Below are 20,571 nucleotides of genomic sequence, written 5' to 3' on the forward strand. Positions count from 1 at the left end.
GCAATATATATATTTCCTGGAAACCGGGATTAAGAAATAGCTTTTTGCAATATATATCTATCTATATCTATATCTATATCTATATCTATATATTGCAAAAAGCTATTTCTTAATCCCGGTTTCCAGGGAAGCCAGCATAGACCAGGTGGAGAACAAACCACGTTCCGGGAGACGAGGTGGCCGAGTGGTTAAGGCGATGGACTGCTAATCCATTGTGCTCTGCACGCGTGGGTTCGAATCCCACCCTCGTCGCTTACCGTTTTGGGACGATCCGGGGACTCCCCCCCTCCTAAAAATGTGACTTTATATTCTACATTGCAAGCCCCCCCCCAAAAAAAATGGTTGCGGAGGGGGTTCCAGAGCCTTCCCCCCCCTTCCATTCTTTGCAAGGGTTGCTGTGGATCTTTTTTGAGAAAATAATATCAACCACCAGGCCAATTTTGACAAACCATTCTTGTTCGGGATCCAGGTTGCCTACCCCTGGACTAGCCTCTTCTTAAGAACCAGCCTTGTTATTTAAGCCAAGGTGCCTTCCCAACTTCCTCTTTCTTCATTTCTGCTTCATTCAGGCAATTTTTTTGAACTGTTTCAGTAGAGTCTGCATAGTAGGGAGGGGGTGTGTGTTTGCATGCAGAATTAACTCTTCCTTGAACCATTTGATATCTTCCGCATCTCCACCAATTTGAGACAAATCCAGGGGTTATCACAATTAATTCTCCCCTCCCTTCCGCACGCGCCGCAAAAAAGTTGAGAGCTGTTTTTTTCAACTGAGGTCCCTTTTTGTCATCCACGTTACTAGTCCTGTAGGTTTGGCAATACTTTCCAGGGTGACAAAACGACCTTAAACACGGGAGGAGACGGAGAATGTCAGTTGCTTCGATATACTAAAAACCACCACCCCCTCCTAAAAATGTGACTTTATATTCTACATTGCAAGCCCCCCCCCAAAAAAAAATGGTTGTGGAGAGGGTTCCAGAGCCTTCCCCCCCCCTTCCATTCTTTGCAAGGGTTTCTGTGGATCTTTTTTTGAGAAAATAATATCAACCACCAGGCCAATTTTGGCAAACCATTCTTGTTCGGGATCATCTCTTTAACCTCCCCCCCAAATATGAGCAGATAGCAAATTGGAGACCCTTCTCTGGGGATAAAGTGCTGTGAACATTTTTCTGCGGGTGTTCATGGAATAAAAACCCGAAAACTTTTTTTAAAAAAACCTTTATTACAGAGCACACAATACATTCCCCGTATCCATTCCCCCGAAGTAACAGCAAAATAATTATATTTTTTTTAAAAAAAATCAGTATTGAACATGCAAGTAGATGTCCCTTTGAAAAACACAAAAGACAACGCTTTTCAGGTGGTTGTTTTTTTTGTGTGTCCTGATTTAATCTGGCTCGCTTACTAGAGCTGTTCAAACTGGGAAAAGACAAAGGTCACTTCCTGATTTGCGATTTTTGCCATCTTCGGAGCCATCCAACCGTTGTTAGGCCACAATAGTAATCAGGATGCACTTAATATCACTACACCGATGATAAGAGGGGCTACAGTCCTAAATCTGGCAGATTTCCAAGATGCCAGACCTTGACTTAACCAGCATCCCTGTGAAGGAATCTACTGTTGCCTCAAAGAGATCCTTTGCTGGGATGTCGCTTCCCAGAATTCCTAGCCAATCTGCCTAAGGACAAGGGGGATTCTGGGAGCTGCAATTCCCACACATCTAGACAAGGACTCACACAATATTGATCTAAACTTAACCACAGTGCTACCAGGGCAGGATTTAAGCGATATATTTTCCCAGAGGAAATTATCGTTTAAACCAAGGCTGTCGAACCTTGGCAACTTTTAAGATTTGTGGACTTCAACTCCCCGATTTCTCCACTGCTGGCTGAGGCATTCTGGGAGTTGAAGTCCACAAGTCATCAAAGGGCCAAGTTTGAAGAGCCCTGGTTTTATTTAAAACTTTCCCTTGACCTAATACAGTACAGGTATGGATAGATATATATGTATTTCTCCCTTTTCCCCCCCCTAGAAAAACAGCTTGAGTTGAGAAGAGCCGCAATCTCACCAAGCAGAATGAATGAGAGGTAGAGAGAGTAACCACAATTGCTCTGTAGTTTTTTCCCCTAATCCAGACCAACCAGTTTTCTGTTTACATGCAGACTTGCAGACACCTCTGCTCAGCCTGTTGATTCTGACGCCAAATGAAATCGGATCAGGGCTACCCAAAGCTGCATAGCCCTCGCCTGAACCCAGAAATGTTGTCCCAAGATATGAACAGAACAGAACAGAAAATTAAAATAGAAGAGAACAGAATAGAAGCTGGGAGGGACCTTGGAGGTCTTCTAGTCCAGCCCCCTGCTCAAGCAGGAGACCCCATACCATCTCATACAAGTGACTGTCTAGCCCAGGGGTAGGCAACCTTGGCTCTTTTAAGACTCGTGGACTTCAACTCCCAGAATTCCTGAGCCAGCCATGCTGAGGGGAAAGGGAGTGGTTTCCAAGCTGAGCCATGCTGGCTCAGGAATTCTGGGAGTTGAAGTCCACGAGTCATAAAAGAGCCAAGGGTTGCCTACCCCTGGCCTAGGCCTAGGCCTAGGCTGCTTTATGACTCGTGGACTTCAACTCCCAGAATTCCTGAGCCAACCATGCTGAGGGGAAAGGGAGAGGTTTCCAAGCTGAGCCATGCTGGCTCAGGAATTCTGGGAGTTGAAGCCTACGAGTCATAAAAGAGCCAAGGTTGCCTAACCCCTGGACTAGCCGCTTCTTAAGAACCAGCCTTGTTATTTATGCCAAGGTGCCTTCCCAACTTCCTCTTTCTTCATTTCTGCTTCATTCAGGCAAATTTTTTGAACTGTTTTAGTAGAATTTGCATAGTAGGGGGGGTGTTTGCATGCAGAATTAACTCTTCCTTGAACCATTTGATATCTTCCGCATCTCCACCAATTTGAGACAAATCCAGGGGTTATCACAATTAATTCTCCCTTCCCTTCCGCACGCGCCGCAAAAAAAAAAGAGAGCTGTTTTTTCAACTGAGGTCCCTTTTTGTCATCCATGTTACTAGTCCTGTAGGTTTGGCAATACTTTCCAGGGTGACAAAACAACCTTAAACACGGGAGGAGACGGAGAATGTCAGTTGCTTCGATATACTAAAAAACATCCCAAAGTGTGTATGTTGATTCCCCTCCCCACCTCTGCAGGCCCTCCAGCCGTGTATTCACACGCAAGTCGAGCCGTTGTGCGTCACAAAATAATAAGTGCCGCATTCGAAGAACGGAGCAGAGGAAGATCACACTTCCCATCACATGAGAAGCAGCCGTTTTGCAGAAATGTCAGCTGCAAAAATCCAGAATGTCTCTTTCCAAATACATTCAAGATGTCTACAGGAAGGTTGCATTCATTTAAATGTGTGTGTGTGTGCGTGCGTACGCACGTGCACGCACGCACGTGCACGCACGCACACACGCACACATAAAGGGGGGAACCTTGAAGAAAGCGTTATGACCCGATAAATCCAGTTTTTCTTCATCCCAAAGGAGGTTTCTTAGCTGCCACATGGTGGGGGGGGGGCTTAGAGGCAGGATGGAGATTGTGGAAGAAGCAACTTCAGCAGGAAAGACAGCGCTGCCCCACAGGAGAGTCCCAAAGCCAGGAAAAAGGTCATGATGGCCCCCGCCAGCTCGCTCTCTTCCGGCTGGACCTGCCTGGAGGAGAGAATTAATGTCCAAACTCTCTTTTTCTTCCTTCCCTGCATTTTTTTCTTCTCTAGCTTTTCCTCCCTCCCTCCCTCCCTCCCTCTTTCTCTTTCCTTTCTTCCCTCCCTCCCTCCCTTCTCATTCCTTCCTTCTTCCCTCTCACCCTTTCCTTTCCTTTCCTCTCCTCTCCTGTCTTTTCCCTCCCTCCCTTCCTCCCTCCCTTCCTTCCTGCTTTTGGAGAAGAATCGGGGAAGCCTACTCACTTGGGGGCCAGGCACATGGTGAGGGAGACGAAGTAGCCGTTGGACAGAGAGAAGACCACCATCAGGACCACAAACCAGGCATCGTGGGGGAAAAGCACAGGCCAGTTAGTCTGTCTCGGGATGTTGCACAGAAGAAACATGGGAATGAGGACAATGCGGAGTCCCACCGCGGCGGGAAGGAGACGAAGGTGCTTCTGTGGCTGGCGAGAGAGAACCACGTTGCTTAGAAATAAAGCATTTTGCCTGCCTGCCTGCCTGCCTGCCTATCTATCTATCTATCTATCTATCTATCTATCTATCTATCTCTATCCATATCTATCTATCTATCTATCATCTATCTATCTATCTATCTATCTATCTATCTATCTATCTATCTATCTCTATCCATATCTATCTATCTATCTATCTATCTATCTATCTATCTATCTATCTATCATCTATCTATCTATCTATCTATCTATCTATCTATCTCTATCTATCTATCTCTATCCATATCAATCTATCTATCTATCTATCTATCTATCTATCTATCTATCTATCTATCTATCTATCTATCTATCTATCCATCCATCCATCCATCCATCCATCCATCCATCCATCCATCCATCTATCTATCTATCTATCTATCTATCTATCTATCTATCTATCCTATTCTTAACCTCTGTCTGTCTGTCTGTCTCTTTCTATCTATCTATCTCCATCCATATCTACCTAACTATCCAACCTGCCTTTATGAGTTTTACAAAGAACACAAGACAGCAAACATATCCAACATAGCTTCCTTCTCCTATTTTCCCCACAACAACAATCCTGTGAGGTGGGTTGGGCTAAGAAAAAGTGACTGGCCCGAAGTCACCCAGCTGACTTTCATGCCTTAGCCGGGACGAGAACTCACCGTCTCCTGGTGATTGGCCCAAAGTCACCCAGCCAGCTTTCCTGCCTAAGGCAAAACTATAACTCCCCGTCTTCTAGTTCCTAGCCTGGTGCCTCAACCAGCTGGGACACTGCAATGGACATAAATGCCTGCCAGTTGCCAAAATCCTCCGAATTTTGGTCCCTTGACCGTAGGGATGCTGCAAATGGTCGTAAGCAGTGCTTTTTTTGTAAAAGAAAAAAGGTGCTGGAACTCACACATCTCCTACAACCTGCCTTGCCTACCCTACAAGGTTCCATCCAAAAAAGGTGCTGGAACTCCGTTCTGAGCGTTCTATGACAAAAAAAAAGCCCTGGACGTAAGTGTGAAAAATGTCGCTTGTCTCCGTGCCGTCGAAACTTCAAACGGTCACTAAACAGGTGTAAGTCGAGGACGATTTGCAGGCCTGCCCTTGAGGGCCCCCCCTCCCCCAATTCATTGAAGAAGATGTCTGGTCTTCCCCTTCGTGGGAAACAGCCTAGCTGAGGATGTATCCCACTCCTGCCACCAATTGCTCACCCAGAGGAAGTAGGAAGTCGAACTCCGCCCCAGCCAGTCCATCACGTTGAAGAGAAGGAAGCAGCAAACTGGAGTGAAATAATCCTCTAAGGTGGGGAGAAGATGGGGAGACCCACAGAAGAGTTAGACCGTGTCTTGTGTCAAGGCAGCTTTCAGTAAAAACAGCCGAATCGAGAAACCGCCAACACCTCACCTTTCCCAACAATACTGACAGGGCAGCCAACTAGAACGAAAAAAAGGCAGCAAAGCCCACTTCCCACTATTGCTGATGTTGTTACCTAGCTGGGTCATGAAACGCCTGCAAGGAATCAACCAAGCTCAGAGAGCACCAAGACAGCCCACAGTAAGGGAAATTTCCCGACGGTCAGAACAATTAAGTCGGTGGAACGGCTCGCCTCCAGAAGTTGTGACTGCTCCAACACTGGAGGTTTCCAAGAAGAGATCGGACAACCATTTGTCTCAAATGGTCTAGGGTTTCCTGTTCGAAAAGGGGGCTGGGCTGGAAGACCTCCAAAGTCCTTCCAACTCTGTCATTTTCTCCTCCTCCTCCTCTTCTCTCCCTTCTCCAACTCCTCTCTACAAACGCTTTTCTAGCACTGATGATGTTACCTAGTTGGGTCATGAAACGTCTGCAAGAAAACAGCCAAGCTCAGAGAGCACCAAGGACCCCACAGTCCATTTCCTCCTCCTCTTCCTCCTCCTCCTCCAATTCTCCTCCCTCCTCCCTTCTAGCACTGATGACGTTACCTAGTTGGGTCATGAAACGTCTGCCAGAAAACAGCCAAACTCAGAGAGCCCCCAGCACCTCCTTAGAGACGGCTCTTTCCTACCACCTGACCTTCAACTTGGAGATGAGTTTCGGAGCAGATCCCTTTCCCCAGCTCCAGCCAACGCAGAACAGCCCCGCCTCTTCCTGCCCGGTAATTAAAGGCCCCATCACTCACGCCAATACGGATCCTGAGTGGAGCTGACGACTTTCGTGGTAATGGCTGGAAACACCGAGAGGGTGATAGAAAAATCCATAACGATGGAGAGGGCCAGCAGCCAAATCTGAAGTGGAAAAGCAGAAGCTGCGATTGCGACACGGACCACCTTCAACATCTGGATCGCTCGGTGGTCTCCCTTCAGCCGGCTTCAAATGGGGCACAATTCCAGAGCGAACTGAGCCCCAGTATGAAGGCAGTCCTCGAATTATGACCCTCATGAAGCCTGGAATAGTCTTCCCCTCCTATTTACCGGGAATTGAAAAGGAACTTCCACGTGGTCCTTACCTTCTTGAGGACACTGAAGAGGGAGGGGTTGGGGGCAACCATGCCCACCCCACTCCCTCCATTCATGACTTCTGGCGGGCAAGCCGAGCCGTCCTGCTCCACAACCAGGGCGTTCCCGTTCGTCACGTTGAGCGGCTCTCCTTTGGAACTGTCTGCCACAAGAGTGGGGCCATCCTCTGAAGAGACACAAAGCAAGGGGGCCAATCAAAATCAAGAGCCTTGGTGGAGCAGTGGGCTAATGCCTCCTTAAGTAACCCCAGCTGCCTGCCATTAGTGCAGGTTCGAGTCCCACCAGGCTCAAGGTTGACTCAGCCTTCCATCCTTCCCAGGTAGGTAAAATGAGGACCCAGATTGTTGGGGGCAATAAGCTGACTTTGTAATAATGCCGCTTGGGGTGTGTGTGAAAGCCCTAATAAGCAGGCATATACATAGAATGAAGGCTACTGCTAAGCTTGTAAGCCGCCCTGAGTCTTCGGAGAAGGGCGGGATATAAATGGAATTAAAATAAATAAATAAATAAATAAATAAATACTGCAGCTTTATAGTCTACAGGCAGTCCTCGGCTTGCAACAGTTCGTTTAGTGACTCTTCTAAGTTACGGCGGCCCTGGGAAAAGTGACTTACGACCGTTTTTCACGCTTTTATGACGGTTGGGGCATCCCCAGGGTCGCGTGATCAAAATTCAGATGCTCGGCAACCGGTTCGTATTTACGACGGGTTGCGGTGTCCCGGGTTCACGTGATCCCCTTTTGCGAACTTCTGACAAAGCAAAGTCAACGGGGGAAGCCGGATCCACTTAACAACGGTGTTCCCAACTTAACAACTGCGCTGATTCACCCATCTTTAAAGAATGCTGGCCAGGAAACTCTGGGAGGTGAAGCCCACCTTTTATTAAAACCGCCAAGGTTGAGAAACACTGTTTCCAGCCCTCAACCCCCAACGGATGTTAAGATTCTGGAGAATGGGGGAAAATACCCAGTCGAATTCCCTGTGATCAGCCCATTTGTCTTCTGGACTACATTTCCCAGAATTCTGACTCCAGCACAGGAAGATCACCCAGGCTGGGAAAGGCCGATTTTGAACCAACCAGGATCGCAAGACCAAAGCGTGAAAAGAAAATGAAAATCTCCACCGCCAGCAGTCCGATTGTGACAACCTTCTCAATCTTCCCCATTTTTATTTTTCATTAATTCCAGATGTCTCACCTGGCGAAAGAAGGCCTGCTTTAGTTTCCAGTTCATATCCCAAATCTTCCAGTGGTCTCTTGTCCAGATAGTAACGAGTGAAGGACTGCAGGGAAAGAAGAAGAGCCGATGGTTTTTCAATGGTCACCTGGACTGCCGGGAGCTCCTAACCAATCAGGTTCTCAAACAGCCAAGCAGGTTCTATGGGATGGAGCACCACCAAGAAATCCCAGAGCATGAGAACCAGCTTAGAACTTGAAAATTATCCATGGGAAAGCAGGAGAAATTTATAAGGCTTCGCTAACACCCTACTTGGAAGACTGCATCCAGTTTTGGTCAACACAATACACAAAAGATTTTGAGACTGAGGGAAGAGTGCAGAGAAGAGCAACAAAGATGATTAGGGGGCTGGAGGCGAAAACATATGAAGGACGGTTGCAGGAATTGGGGATCTCTAGTCTGGTGAAAAGAAGGATTAGGGGTGACATGATAGCAGTATTCCAATATTTGAGGGGCTGCCCCAAAGAAGAGGGAGTCAAGCTATTCTCCAAAGCCCCTGAAAGGCAGGACAAGAAGCAACGGATGGAAAGTAATCAAGGAGAGAAGCAACCTGGAACGGAGGAGAAATTACCTGACAGTGAGGACAATTAACCAGCAGAACAGCTTGCAACTAGAAGTTGTGGGTGCTCCAACACTGGAGTTTTTTAAGAAGAGACTGGACACCCATTTGTCTGAAATGGTCTAGACCAGTGGTAGGCAACCTTGGCTCTTTTATGACTCGTGGACTTCAACTCCCAGAATTCCTGACCCAGCCACACTGAGGGGAAAGGGAGAGGTTTCTAGGCTGAGCCATGCTGGCTCAGGAATTCTGGGAGCTGAAGTCCACGAGTCATAAAAGAGCCAAGGTTGACTACCCCTGGCTTAGGCCTAGGCCGCTTTATGACTCGTGGACTTCAACTCCCAGAATTCCTGAGCCAGCCATGCTGAGGGGAAAGGGAGAGGCTTCCAAGCTGAGCCATGCTGGCTGAGGAATTCTGGGAGTTGAAGTCCACGAGTCATAAAAGAGCCAAGGTTGCCTCTACCCCTGGCCTAGGGTTTCTTGCTTGCGCAGGGGTTGGACTAGAAGACCTCCAAGGTCCCTTGCGACTCTGTTATTCTATTAAGAGGGACAAAGGATCTCATCTTACCTGGTGGGGCAGCAAGAGATAACAGCCAATCGAAACTAAGGTCCCAGCACAGGGGGTGACGAAATAGATCAGGGCAGACGACTGATCGTCCAATCCGCCTAAACCGGGGAGAAAAGTGGCCGTGTGTCCCAAAGGAGCTTTTTTTTTCCCCCCAAGAGGCAACTGGACTTTTTTTTTTCCCCCTTGAAAACATTTCGCTTCTCATCCAAGAAGCTTCTTCAGTTCTGATCCCAAAGCTCCTTCGGGACAACTTTGACCCGGAGGAGAGAAAACCTCCACGGACCAAAGAAGTCGGACTTGAAAAGACCGTGGCTGGGCTCTCGGTGGCTGTTTTCAGACCCCGATACTCACTGGCCTTGGAAAGCAACATGGCGATGGCTGCAAACATCCCGGCCACGCCTTGACCGCTGAGGAACAGGGTGCTGTATTTTTGAGGAAAAGACCCCAACAGGCCGAAAAGACTTCCTTGCAGGACGGCACAGAAGGCTGAGGGGGACAAAAAAAGAGGGCAATGTCAAGAACGGGACGGCTTTGTTTACAGACCGTCTTCGAACTACGGCCGTTCGTTTCGTGACGGTTTGAAGTTACAACGGCACTGGGAGAAGTGACTTCTGCCTGTTTTTCACACTTAACGACCGTCGCAGCATCCCCCACGGTCAACAAAACGGAGACGCTTGGCGACTGACTCGGAATATAACGGTTGCGGCATCCCGGGGTCACGTGATGTTGATCCCCTTTTGCGACCGCCTGACAAAAGGGGAAGCCGGTTCCACTTAACAACCGTGTGGCTGACATACTCTGTACACCGCCCCGAGTCCCTCGGGAGAAGGGCGGTATATAAAAACAAACAAACAAACAAACAAACAAATAAATAAATAACCACTGCAGGGATTCACTTAACCGTGCCGAGGAAGGTCGTAAGATGGAGCAAAATTGACTAAACGACTTCCTCACTTAGCGACGGAAGTTCTGGACTCCGTTGTGGGGGCAAGTCAAGGAGCGAGTGTATCGCGTATCCCATTTATTTGGATGAAAAGAAAATATATTGCTGATAACAATCTCCTTTCGAACTGATCTCTAAGTTGGCGTTTCACAACTTTAAGACATGTGGACTTCCAATTCCCAGAATTCCGCAGCCAGCATAGCTGGCTGGGGAATTTTGGGAATTGAAGTCCACACAGCTTAAAGCCCGATTACCCAAGACTTGGCTCAGGACTGAATGCTGCTGCCTATATCCTTCTAACACAGGGGTCTTCAAACTTGGCTCTTTTATGACTTGTGGACTTCAACTCCCAGAATTCCTCAGCCAACCAGGGCTGGCTGAGGAATTCTGGGAGTTGAAGTCCACAGGTCATAAATGGGCCGAGTTTGAAGACCCCTGTAATCTAACACTTCCCACCACTGACATGCTGGCTAAGGATTCTGGGAGTTGCAGTCTGATAGATTTTGAAGGACCAGGAATCAAATTCTGGAGCTCACAACAACCCTGTGAAGTAGGTTGCCCAGAGTTTTGGAGGTGGGGTAGAGGGGGCGGGCAAATGAGGATTTGACAAAGCTCAAAATCTCAGAGATGCAACAGAGGAATTTGGGGGTTGTTGGGCGGGGTGTGTGTGTGTCTCTGCGCTTGGTGGTTTTCTTGCAGACATCTCATTATCAAGCAAGGTAACGTCATCAGTGCTGGAGAGGAATTAACCAGAGCCAACTCACAGTTAATGAACCAGACGCTTGCCATGGTGATGGAGAAAAAACTCTGGGGAGACATCGTCACCTTAACCAAGATGGCGGTCAGCACAAAGAGGAACAGGATCGCTATCAGGCTGCCCAAAATACGTACTTTGTCCGAAATGCTTTGCAAGGAAGAAAAAAAAAGACATGTGAATAGCTGGAAAAGTAGCGTCAGTTGCAGATATCCATGGGAGACACTTCCCTTGAGGCTGGGAGAAAGGAAGGCATGAGGATATGTATTCCTTTGTTACCCGCCTTCATTATTTTTACAAATAACCCAAGACAGCAATCATACCCAACACGCCTTCCTCCTCCTATTTTCTCCACAACCACCACCCTGTGAGTCAGCTTCTTCCCTTCCCCTTTAACCCTGCCAGGCCTGCAAGCAAGGCCCTTGCATTGAACAAGGACGTACATTCCATTTTGGTGGCTACTAAGATTGTGGGACGAGCAGGGACAAAAACAGCCAGGGAAATGATTGAAGCCTGGGAGACAGCAGGGCGGATTTACTCCCAGCTTATCAAGGAATTAGGAGGGGAGGGCTGGGCAGCACAAGGAAACAACAACCAACAACTTAATCATCAACACCATCGATCAACAATTAAAAAGCCACACACAACAGGGACCACATAAATACTAATCAAGGAGAGAAGCAACCTAGAACTAAGAAGAAATTTTCTAAGAGCGAGAACAATTGATCAGGGAACAACTTGCATTCAGAAGTTGTGAATGTTTTTAAAAAGAGATTGAACAACCATTTGTCTGAAATGGTATAGGTCCTTTCCAACTCTTCTCTTCTCTTCTCTTCTCTTCTCTTCTCTTCTTCTCTTCCCTTCCCTTCCACTCCATTCTCACCCATATTCTATTCTATTCTATTCTATTCTATTCTATTCTATTCTATTCTATTCTATTCTATTCTATTCTATTCTATTCTATTCTATTCTATTCTATTCTATTCTATTCTATTCTATTCTATTCTATTCCATTCCATTCCATTCCATGTTCTGTTCTGTTTCATTCCATTCTCACCCATTTTCTATTCTGTTCTGTTCTGTTCTATTCTATTCTATTCCATTTTCTGTTCTGTTCTGTTCTGTTCCATTCCATTCTCACCCATTTTCTATTCTATTCTATTCTATTCTATTCTATTCTATTCTATTCTATTCTATTCTATTCTATTCTATTCTATTCTATTCTATTCTATTCTATCCCATATTCCATTCCATTCCATTCCATTCCATTCTCTGTTCTGTTCTGTTTTGTTCTAGCTGGGAAGACGAAGCCTCCGATCCCGGTGACCAAGCCAGATTGGGATCCTGCAAGGCCCTTCTCACTGAGCAGGACTAAAACGCTCAGGCCCCAAAGGAGAGAAACGTGGCAAGAGGCTGCCGGCGAGTCAAATGCAGAGAGAAAAGCGACTCCAACCTAGAGAGAAACGTGTCTCACCATCGGTAGAGGAGGGAGTTGAGAAAGGTGAAGAGCAGGAGAGGCAACTGAGAGAGCAGGGTCAGCCAGTTGCTGAAGCTGAATTCGTCTTTGCAGTCGGGCACCGGTGGTGGCTTTGAGGTTGTCTCATTCCCAGCCGGTTCCCACCCGGCAGAGAAGTTCCCCCTGAGTTTTTTCTCGAAATACTGGCGGGAGAGAAAGTGTTTCATTAGGAGAGAGCGTGTTTTGGAAAAAAAACAAAACAAAAGGAGGTTCAATGTTATCACAGCATCCCTTGTGAACTGACGCTGCTCTACAGACCCCATTGGCCCTGAGGATGTAACGGGGGTTAACTAGGCTTAACAAACCTGGTTTATCTTCCTGACCACCACCACCCCAGCAAAACAAATGTAGGTTAGGGTGGGGGGAAATTGCAGAATTGGGTGCAAAGCATCCTAAGAGACATGGAAATGGCTGAATTGGAAGGGACCTGCAGAGGACATCTATCCCAACCCTGTGCTCAATGCCATCGGGCCTCTCCTTTTTGTATTAAAAGGGGCAACTTTCCATCCCTTCCCATCCTGGCCTGTCCCGAAAGGTAGTCCTCGGCTTATGGCCCCTACTGAGACGAAAATTTCTGTTGCTAAGGGAGACGGTTGTTAAATGAGTCATGACAATTTTACGATCTTGTGAACGCACGCCGGTGGCCAAGGGCCCAAATTTTGATCATGTGACCGTGGGGGACGCTGCGATGGCTGTTAAATGGGAGGGCTGGCCATAAGTCCCTTTTGGCAGGGCTCTTGCAACTTTCAACCGTCATTAAGCGACCTGTATGAAAGCACTTATGCAGGTGGTCCTCGACTTACAACACTTCGCTTAGGGACCATTCAGAGTTACAACGGCAATGAAAAAAGGGAACAATGACCGTTTTTCACACCGTTGCAGCATCCTGACAGTCATGTGATCAAAACTCGGATATTTGGCAACATAACTCATAGTTATGACGGCTGCAGTGTCCCGGGGTCAGGGGATCCCCTTTTGCGATCGTCAGACAAGCCAAGTCCATGGGGGAAGCCAGATTCGCTTAACAACCGTGTTCCTAACTTAACAGCTGTAGTAATTCACTTAACAACCATGAGCAAAGCTCATTTAACAAATGTCTCGCTTAATAACAGAATAACTTAATAACAGAAATGTGGGGCTCAATTGTGGCCGCGAGTCTCATTACAAAAGGAGAAAAATGGAGCTAAAGCAGACGGTCTCAGCTCCTCCGACTGCCCGGGACCGTCTCCCAAACGAAGGACTCACCGGGATGGCTGTGATGAAAAAGTTCCAGGGAAGGAGAGTCCCTAATCCCAGGAGGAAGAATATGATTCCCACACAGTGGAACCTGGAAGGAGAGACCCCCGTCAGATCACCAGAGCTAGACTCTACCCACTCCACCACACAGTCCAGAGTAGAATACAATAGAATACAGATTAGAGAATAGAAAATAAAAACTAGAAAATCAGAATATAATAGAATAAGAATAGAAATAGAATAAGAATAGAATAGAAATAGAATAAGAATAGAATAGAAATACAATAAGAATAGAATACAACAAGAATAGAATAGAATAGAATAGAATAGAATAGAATAGAATAGAATAGAATAGAATAGAATAGAATAGAATAGAATAGAATAGAATAGAATAGAACAGAACAGAACAGAACAGAATAATGGAATATAATGGAATGGAACAGAACATGAACAGAACAGAACAGAATAGAATGGAATGGAATAGAATAGAATAGAATAGAATAGAATAGAATAGAATAGAATAATGGAATGGAATAGAACAGAACATGAATAGAATAGAATAGAATAGAATAGAATAGAATAGAATAGAATAGAATAGAATAGAATAGAATAGAATAGAATATAGAAGATTAGAAATAAATAATAGAATAAAATACTATAATAAAACAGAATAGGAATAGAATAATAGAATAGAATATAGAATACAGTAGAATAGAATAGGGATTAGAGAACAGAAAATAGATAATAGAATAGAAATAAATAATAGAGGAGAATAAAATAGGGATTAGAGAGTCTAGAATTCTATTTGCCAAGTGTGATTGGACACACAAGGAATTTGCCTCTGATGCATAAAATCTTAGTGTACATACAAACAACAGAATGATAAATCATAAATCATAAGATACAAACAACAAAATGATATCATAACCTACCAATAGGTAATAGGAAAGGTGAGAAGGATAATAGCAATAAAGACCTACTGCCATGGGTAAATATCTTTAGGCATCAGACAATGCTGTGGGAATTAGGTTTTTAGCAGAGTGAGCTCTTGCACTTAGGCTTCACAGCCGTCTCTAAGCAGTTTACAGAGTCAGCCTATGGCCCCCTAACAATCTAGGTCCTCATTTTACCAACCTCAGAAGGATAGAAGGCTGAGTCAACCTTGAGCCGGTCAGGATTGAACTCCTGGCAGTGGGCAGAGTTTAGCTTGCAATACTGAATTCTAACCACTGCACCATCACGACAGACAGATATACCGTAGAAACGGACAGACAGACAAATGAGGGATAGATAGATAGAAAGATAGACAGACAGATAGATAGATAGGATGGATGTAGACAAACAGATAAGAGATAGATAGATAGATAGATAGATAGATAGATAGATAGAGAGAGAGAGAGAGAGAGAGAGACAGACAGACAGACAGACAGACAGACAGATGAGAGAGAGAAGAGATAGATAGACAAATGAGAGACGGATAGTGATAAACAGATGAGAGATTTAGATAGACAGACAGATATAGTTATAGATAGATGAGACATTTTGAGAGATAGACAGACAGACAGACAGACATCAATCAATGGGGAAAACCAGCAGGGAAGGTTGCAAATCCCAGTCAAGTAATGTCTTGTTTAATGACCGCCACAAGAAAGGTTCGCCCACGATGGCTCGCTTTATCAATTGCACCACTTAGTGGCAAACTTTCTGGTTGACGGTCAAAAATCAAAGGCTACCTGTGTCTGAGTGTGCAAGCTTGCGCGTGCAAAGTGTACGTAAAGGCGTAACGTGACAGTGGCTTCAGCTTTAATGTTTAGCCCATACTAGTCCATATTTCATCCGGGTGGGAAGGAAATTCTCCAGGAGACGCACGAACAGCAGCAAAGAGCCTTGGTGGAGCAGTGGGCTAATGCCTCCTTAAGTAACACCAGCTGCCTGCAATTAGTGCAGGTTCGAGTCCCACCAGGCTCAAGGTTGACTCAGCCTTCCATCCTTCCGAGGTCGGTAAAATGAGGACCCAGATTGTTGGGGGCAATAAGCTGACTTTGTAATAATGCCGCTTGGGGGTGTGTGTGAAAGCCCTAATAAGCAGGCATATACATAGAATGAAGGCTACTGCTAAGCTTGTAAGCCGCCCTGAGTCTTCGGAGAAGGGCGGGATATAAATGTAATAAAAATAAATAAAAAATAAAAAATAAAGAAAACCTGCTGCCAGTGAACACAAGAGTCACAAGGTCCCTTCCAATCCTACCATCTATAATATTCTGCCTCTTACAAAGTTGCCGCGATTGAGAAACTTTGCTTTAGATGCGATTCATTTCCTCTAAGGAAGCCCAACGACGCAGATACCACATTAAAACTGGCAGCAAGAAAAAGGAGACACACTATTTGTCAGGAACCCACCCCAGTCCACGTCTTAGGGAGTCAGTTCTAGTCCAAAAGGAATTTTTACTAGGACATGCTTGGTTGTGGGAATACAAGACAGGACTTGGTATTGTTTTACAAATGGAAACTTGATAAAGGGTTCCCGGTTCAACCCCGTCCCCTCAATCCCATTTGGTCAGCCCCCCCCCCATTATTTTACTTCGTGTCATCCCTTTCGTGGGAAAAAGGGATCTTCGGATCTTTATGGTTATTGCCTTCTTCCTCTATAGATTCAAGTGGAGACACAGGCCAGATGCCTCCTTCCCTAACACTCCCCTTTGTTCCCCCAGTTCAAAAGGTTTCCCTTGGCCTTTGAAATAACCTAAGGCCGGCTGAATCCACATGCGCTCCTTCTTCCTCGGGAGATGGCAGAATCCATGGGGGGGGCGATAATGTTTTAAACATACATTTATGAATGTGATATAAATGGATTCTGACACTATTGCTTAACTACGATGCCCATTCTCCCCCAGACAGCGTGGTTAAACATTAAGGATGATGGGAATTGTAGTCCAGCGAGAGTTCCCCACCTTTTCTGTTCTTGTTTTTAAATCTGTCCCCCCCCCCGTATTTTATTTATCAAATTTCAATCGAAACTCAACTATCCTCCAAGCTCTGAAATGAGAGCTGGCTAAGAGGGCTTATTGTTGATCATCGTTTTCATTTCTCAACGGCGTTGGCGTTCGATTTATCTGGGATATTAGAATTAAAACTGGACATTAGAATCAAAGCAGAGTTTATCGGAGCGGGGGGGGGAACAGAACTAAGCCCCAAAAATAAAGGAGACAGAGAGACAGAACTGCAGGGTTTCAGAAAGTATTCAAATGGAAGAGTTGCAAAATTTGAATGTAGGACTTTTGAAACGGGATTTCCGCCTGGCCTGAAAAAAATAATAATGTTGTTTGGCTGCCAAACACACGCATGAGCACACACTTGTAGTATGACAAACGTCAGCTCACCAATGAGAAGCACCAGCTATTAAACATCTGGAAGCCTCAACACAAAAAGTTCAGCTGGGGCGGGGGGGGAGAAACACTCCAGACATGCTCAGAAGCAAGCCCTCTCTCTTCAATACAGCTAGTCCTTGACTTACGACCAGAATCTACGCTGCTAAGCGAGAAATGTGCCAAGTGACTTTTGCCGCGTTTTACGACTGTTCTTGCTGCGTTTGTGAAAGGGATCGCGGCAGTTTTCAAATGAGCAACACCGTCGTTAAGTGAATCTGGCTTCCCCATGGACTTTGCTCGTCAGAAGGTCGCGAAAGGGGATCCCAGGCAAGCGTCATAAATCTGAATCGGTCGTCAAGCATCTGAACGCACGTTACACGACCACGGGGGATGCTGTGGCATCCGTTTTAAGTGTGAAAAATGGTCCTGAGTTGCTTTTTTTTCCGGGGCCATTGTAACTTTGAATGGCCGCTAAATGAACTGTCGTAAGTTGAGGACTGTCTGTACACAAACAATCATCTCAGAGCTGCTAAAATCTCTTTCCATCTAACAGCTGCTTGGGATTCTAGGAAATCAGCCCAAAATGCAGCCCGGGGGTTCGATTCTTGCACCCGAGTACGTAATGTCCTGGAGTGGCTTAAGAGCATCTTACATATAATTGTAACTTACAAATCTCTGGGCTTTTCCTGGGGACTCATGATTCACAGCTTGCCCGAAGTGTGAGCGGAAAACGTGGTGCACCTCCGCTTCGATCAAACCACAGCTGGACCTGCAGAGTAAAAGAAAAAATATTGAAGGGGAAATTTAGCTTAAAGTCTCTCCTGAGCTGAAGTCAGTAGCTTTGGCAATCCTATAATCCTAGGGCTAAAGGGGCCTTGGAGGTCTTCTAGTCCAACCCACTGCTCAAACAGTATAATCCCGGGCAAATGACTGTCCGATTTTTTTCCTGTTAAAGATTTTTTTAAAAAATTTTTTTGTAATATCCCACCTTTATTATTGTTATAAATAAGTCAAGCAAGTATCCCACAGCCCTTCCTCAGCCTATTTGTTCAGCAATTACAACCCTGCGAGATTTATTTATTTATTTATTTATTTATTTATTTATTTATTTATTTATTTTTATATACCGCCCTTCTCCCGAAGGACTCAGGGCGGTGAACAGGGCAGATATATAAAAAATACAAAAACACAAAAGTTAAAAGAAAATTAAACATATGCCCAACTAAAAACAGTAAATACATATATTAAAAATGACAATAAAAACCCAACCCAATGGGATGGACAGAGAGAATGAATGGGCCAAAGTCACCCAGCCAGTTTTCATGGCTAAGGCGGGATTAGAACTCAACATCTCCTGGGGATTGGACCAAAGTCACCCAGCCAGCTTTTGTGGCTAAGGTGGGACTAGAACTCACCGTCTCCTGCTATTTGATGGCTTAACTGCTAAAACAAAACCAGCTTTCAATTCCTCTTTTACTCCAGATGTAAATGAGTAGCTACTTCCCCCCAAAATAGTGTGTGTGTATATATATATATGTATATGTGTGTATGTGTATGCATGTGTGTATATATATGTATGTATATGTGTGTATATATATGTATACATGTATACATATGTATACATATGTATACGTATGTATACATATGTATGTATACATTTGTATACATGTATGTATGTATATGTGTATGTGTGTCTATTGAAGGGACGCGGTGGCTCAGTGGGTTAGGACGCTGAGGTTGTCGATCAGAAGGTCGGCAGTTTGGCGGTTCGAATCCCGAGAGCCGCGTAGCAGAGTGAGCACCTGTTACTCATCCCAGCTTCTGCCAACCTAGCAGTTCGAAAGCACGTCAAAATGCAAGTAGAAAAATAGGGAGCACTCCGGTGGGAAGGTAACAGTGTTCCGTGCGCCTTTGGTGTCTAGTCATGCCGGCCACATGACCACGGAGACGTCCTCGGACAAGCACCGGCTCTTCGGCTTTGAAACGGAGATGAGCACCGGCCCCTAGAGTCGGAAACGACTAGCAGACATGTGCGGGGGAACCTTTATGTGTGTCTATAATGTGTGTGCGTGTGTGTGTGTGTGTGTGTGTGTCCAGGCCTTCAATCATCTGAGTTGCTCTTCTCTGCACTTTTTCCAAACGACAATGGCGCTGAAAAAAGCGACTTACGACCAGTCCTCGCACTTAACGAACATCACAGCATTTCCACAATCGTGAGATTTAAAACGTGGGTGCTTGGCATGTCTTTTATGACAGCTGCCAACGTCCTGGGGTCGTGCAATCTTCCCAGCTGGCTTCCGACAAGCAAAGTCAATGGAGGAAGGTGGATTCGCTTTATGACCCTGTGATTCGCTTAATGGCTTCATCACCATGACAAAAAAAATGGCTGACTTCAAAAGCACTAAGATTGGTTCCTAATTGTGGTTCTAATTCTGAGGACTAGCCGTCATCCCTACTAGTAACAATAGGGATGTTTGCACCATTCGGAACAGGGTTGAGAAAGACAGACTGGGTCAAAGGCTTTTCGGTCCTGGTTAAAAAGACTTTTGTGGATGGTGGTTTAGGTCTATTTTAGGCTTTTAAAACTGGCCAGTTCAGGTTACGGCATTCCAGAAACCGCCTCTCCTCCCGACCTTGCGGAATCAACCCTCCGTGAAGCGGGCCAGGTGGCCAGGCAGGGCTCCTGCCTGGCCGGGTTAAATCTGGAAAGGTCAGAACCTGGCTTGCGGGGTTTGGCTAGCAGAAAGTGGCGAAATCACAGGTGCTGCTTGCTGCATTCAGACAAAACACGTCCTCCCAAACCAGGCTGCGATTTGCAGCGATGGCCACTCGGGGTTCCCAGGACCCCCCATCCCAAACGACCAGGTCTCCACTGAGCCTAGTGAACGGGTTGGTTGGATGGGGTGGGGTCCCCTTCACACGACCCAGAGCTGGCCCGACCCCGACCCGCTCTTCTCCCTCCGCCAGCTCCGACCTGCCTCTCGTTGCCCAAGGCAACCCCCCTCCCCGCAAAAGCCAGCTTCACCCGGGCTACCGCGGTCGTGCGAACGCACCACCGCGGCTCCTACCTGGTTCGGTCAGCCGAGTCGGGAGACTCCCTAGCGTTCGCGGGCAAGAGGCCGGCATCGCCTCGCGGCTTCGGGCTCCTGGCAAGGCTGCCTCGAGAAGCCCAGGCGTCGCTTCCCGGAGCCGCCACCCCGCCGGGCCCGGCTCTCTGAAACGGAGCCCCGCCGACCCCGGACAGGGAGGAGCCGGCCCCGCCGCTCGGCGACTGCGTGTTGGCGGCCCCGCCGCCGTCCTCCCAACGACCTCTGCTGGGGAGGACCCGGCCCGCAGCCCCGGTGGAGGAAAGAAGGGAAGGGAGAAAGAGAGGAGGGAGGGAGGGAGGGAGGGAGGAAGCAAGCAAAGGGAGAAATAGAGAGAGAGGCAGGGAGGAAGGAAAGAAGGAAGGGAAAGAAAGGAAGGAAGGAAAGGCAAGAAGGAAGAGGGAGGGAGGAAGCAAAGGGAGAAATAGAGAAGGGAGGGAGGGAGGGAGGGAGGGAGGAAGGAAGGGAGGAAGGAAGGAAGGAAGGAAGGAAGGAAGGAAGGAAGGAAGGAAAGAAGGTGAAAGAAGGAAGGAAGGAAAGAAGGTGAAAGAAGGAAGGAAAGAAGGAAGGCAGGAAAGAAGGAGAAGGAAGGAAGGAAGGAAGGAAGGAAGGTGAAAGAAGGCAGGAAGGAAGGAAGGA

At 46.5% G+C, this 20,571-nt stretch overlaps 1 protein-coding gene across 2 annotated transcripts; it reads right to left on the reverse strand.

Moving 5' to 3' along the window:
• Nucleotides 1–1,205: 1,205 nt before the first annotated feature.
• SLC29A2 (solute carrier family 29 member 2) lies at nt 1,206–20,114 on the reverse strand. 2 transcript variants are annotated; one of them, XR_014493828.1, is made up of 14 exons: nt 19,915–20,114; nt 17,516–17,615; nt 13,488–13,569; nt 12,201–12,385; nt 10,737–10,876; nt 9,381–9,515; nt 9,030–9,127; nt 7,864–7,948; nt 6,659–6,834; nt 6,332–6,437; nt 5,388–5,473; nt 3,956–4,155; nt 2,755–3,701; nt 1,206–2,426 (listed from the first exon to the last, which is right to left on the reverse strand). XR_014493828.1 is itself a non-coding variant. In XM_083374157.1 (13 exons), the coding sequence occupies exons 2-13, from the start codon at nt 17,542–17,544 to the stop codon at nt 3,569–3,571; spliced, it is 1,455 nt and encodes a 484-aa protein (XP_083230283.1). In that variant the 5' UTR covers nt 17,545–17,615; nt 19,915–20,114; the 3' UTR covers nt 2,620–3,568. The 2 variants fall into 2 exon arrangements, 1 of the variants encoding a protein (XP_083230283.1); XM_083374157.1 differs by lacking the exon at nt 1,206–2,426 and having other exon boundaries at nt 2,620–3,701.
• Nucleotides 20,115–20,571: the final 457 nt, after the last annotated feature.

The sequence above is a fragment of the Vipera ursinii genome (genome assembly GCF_947247035.1).
Source record: "Vipera ursinii genome assembly, chromosome: 15".
Lineage (NCBI taxonomy): Eukaryota > Metazoa > Chordata > Lepidosauria > Squamata > Viperidae > Vipera > Vipera ursinii.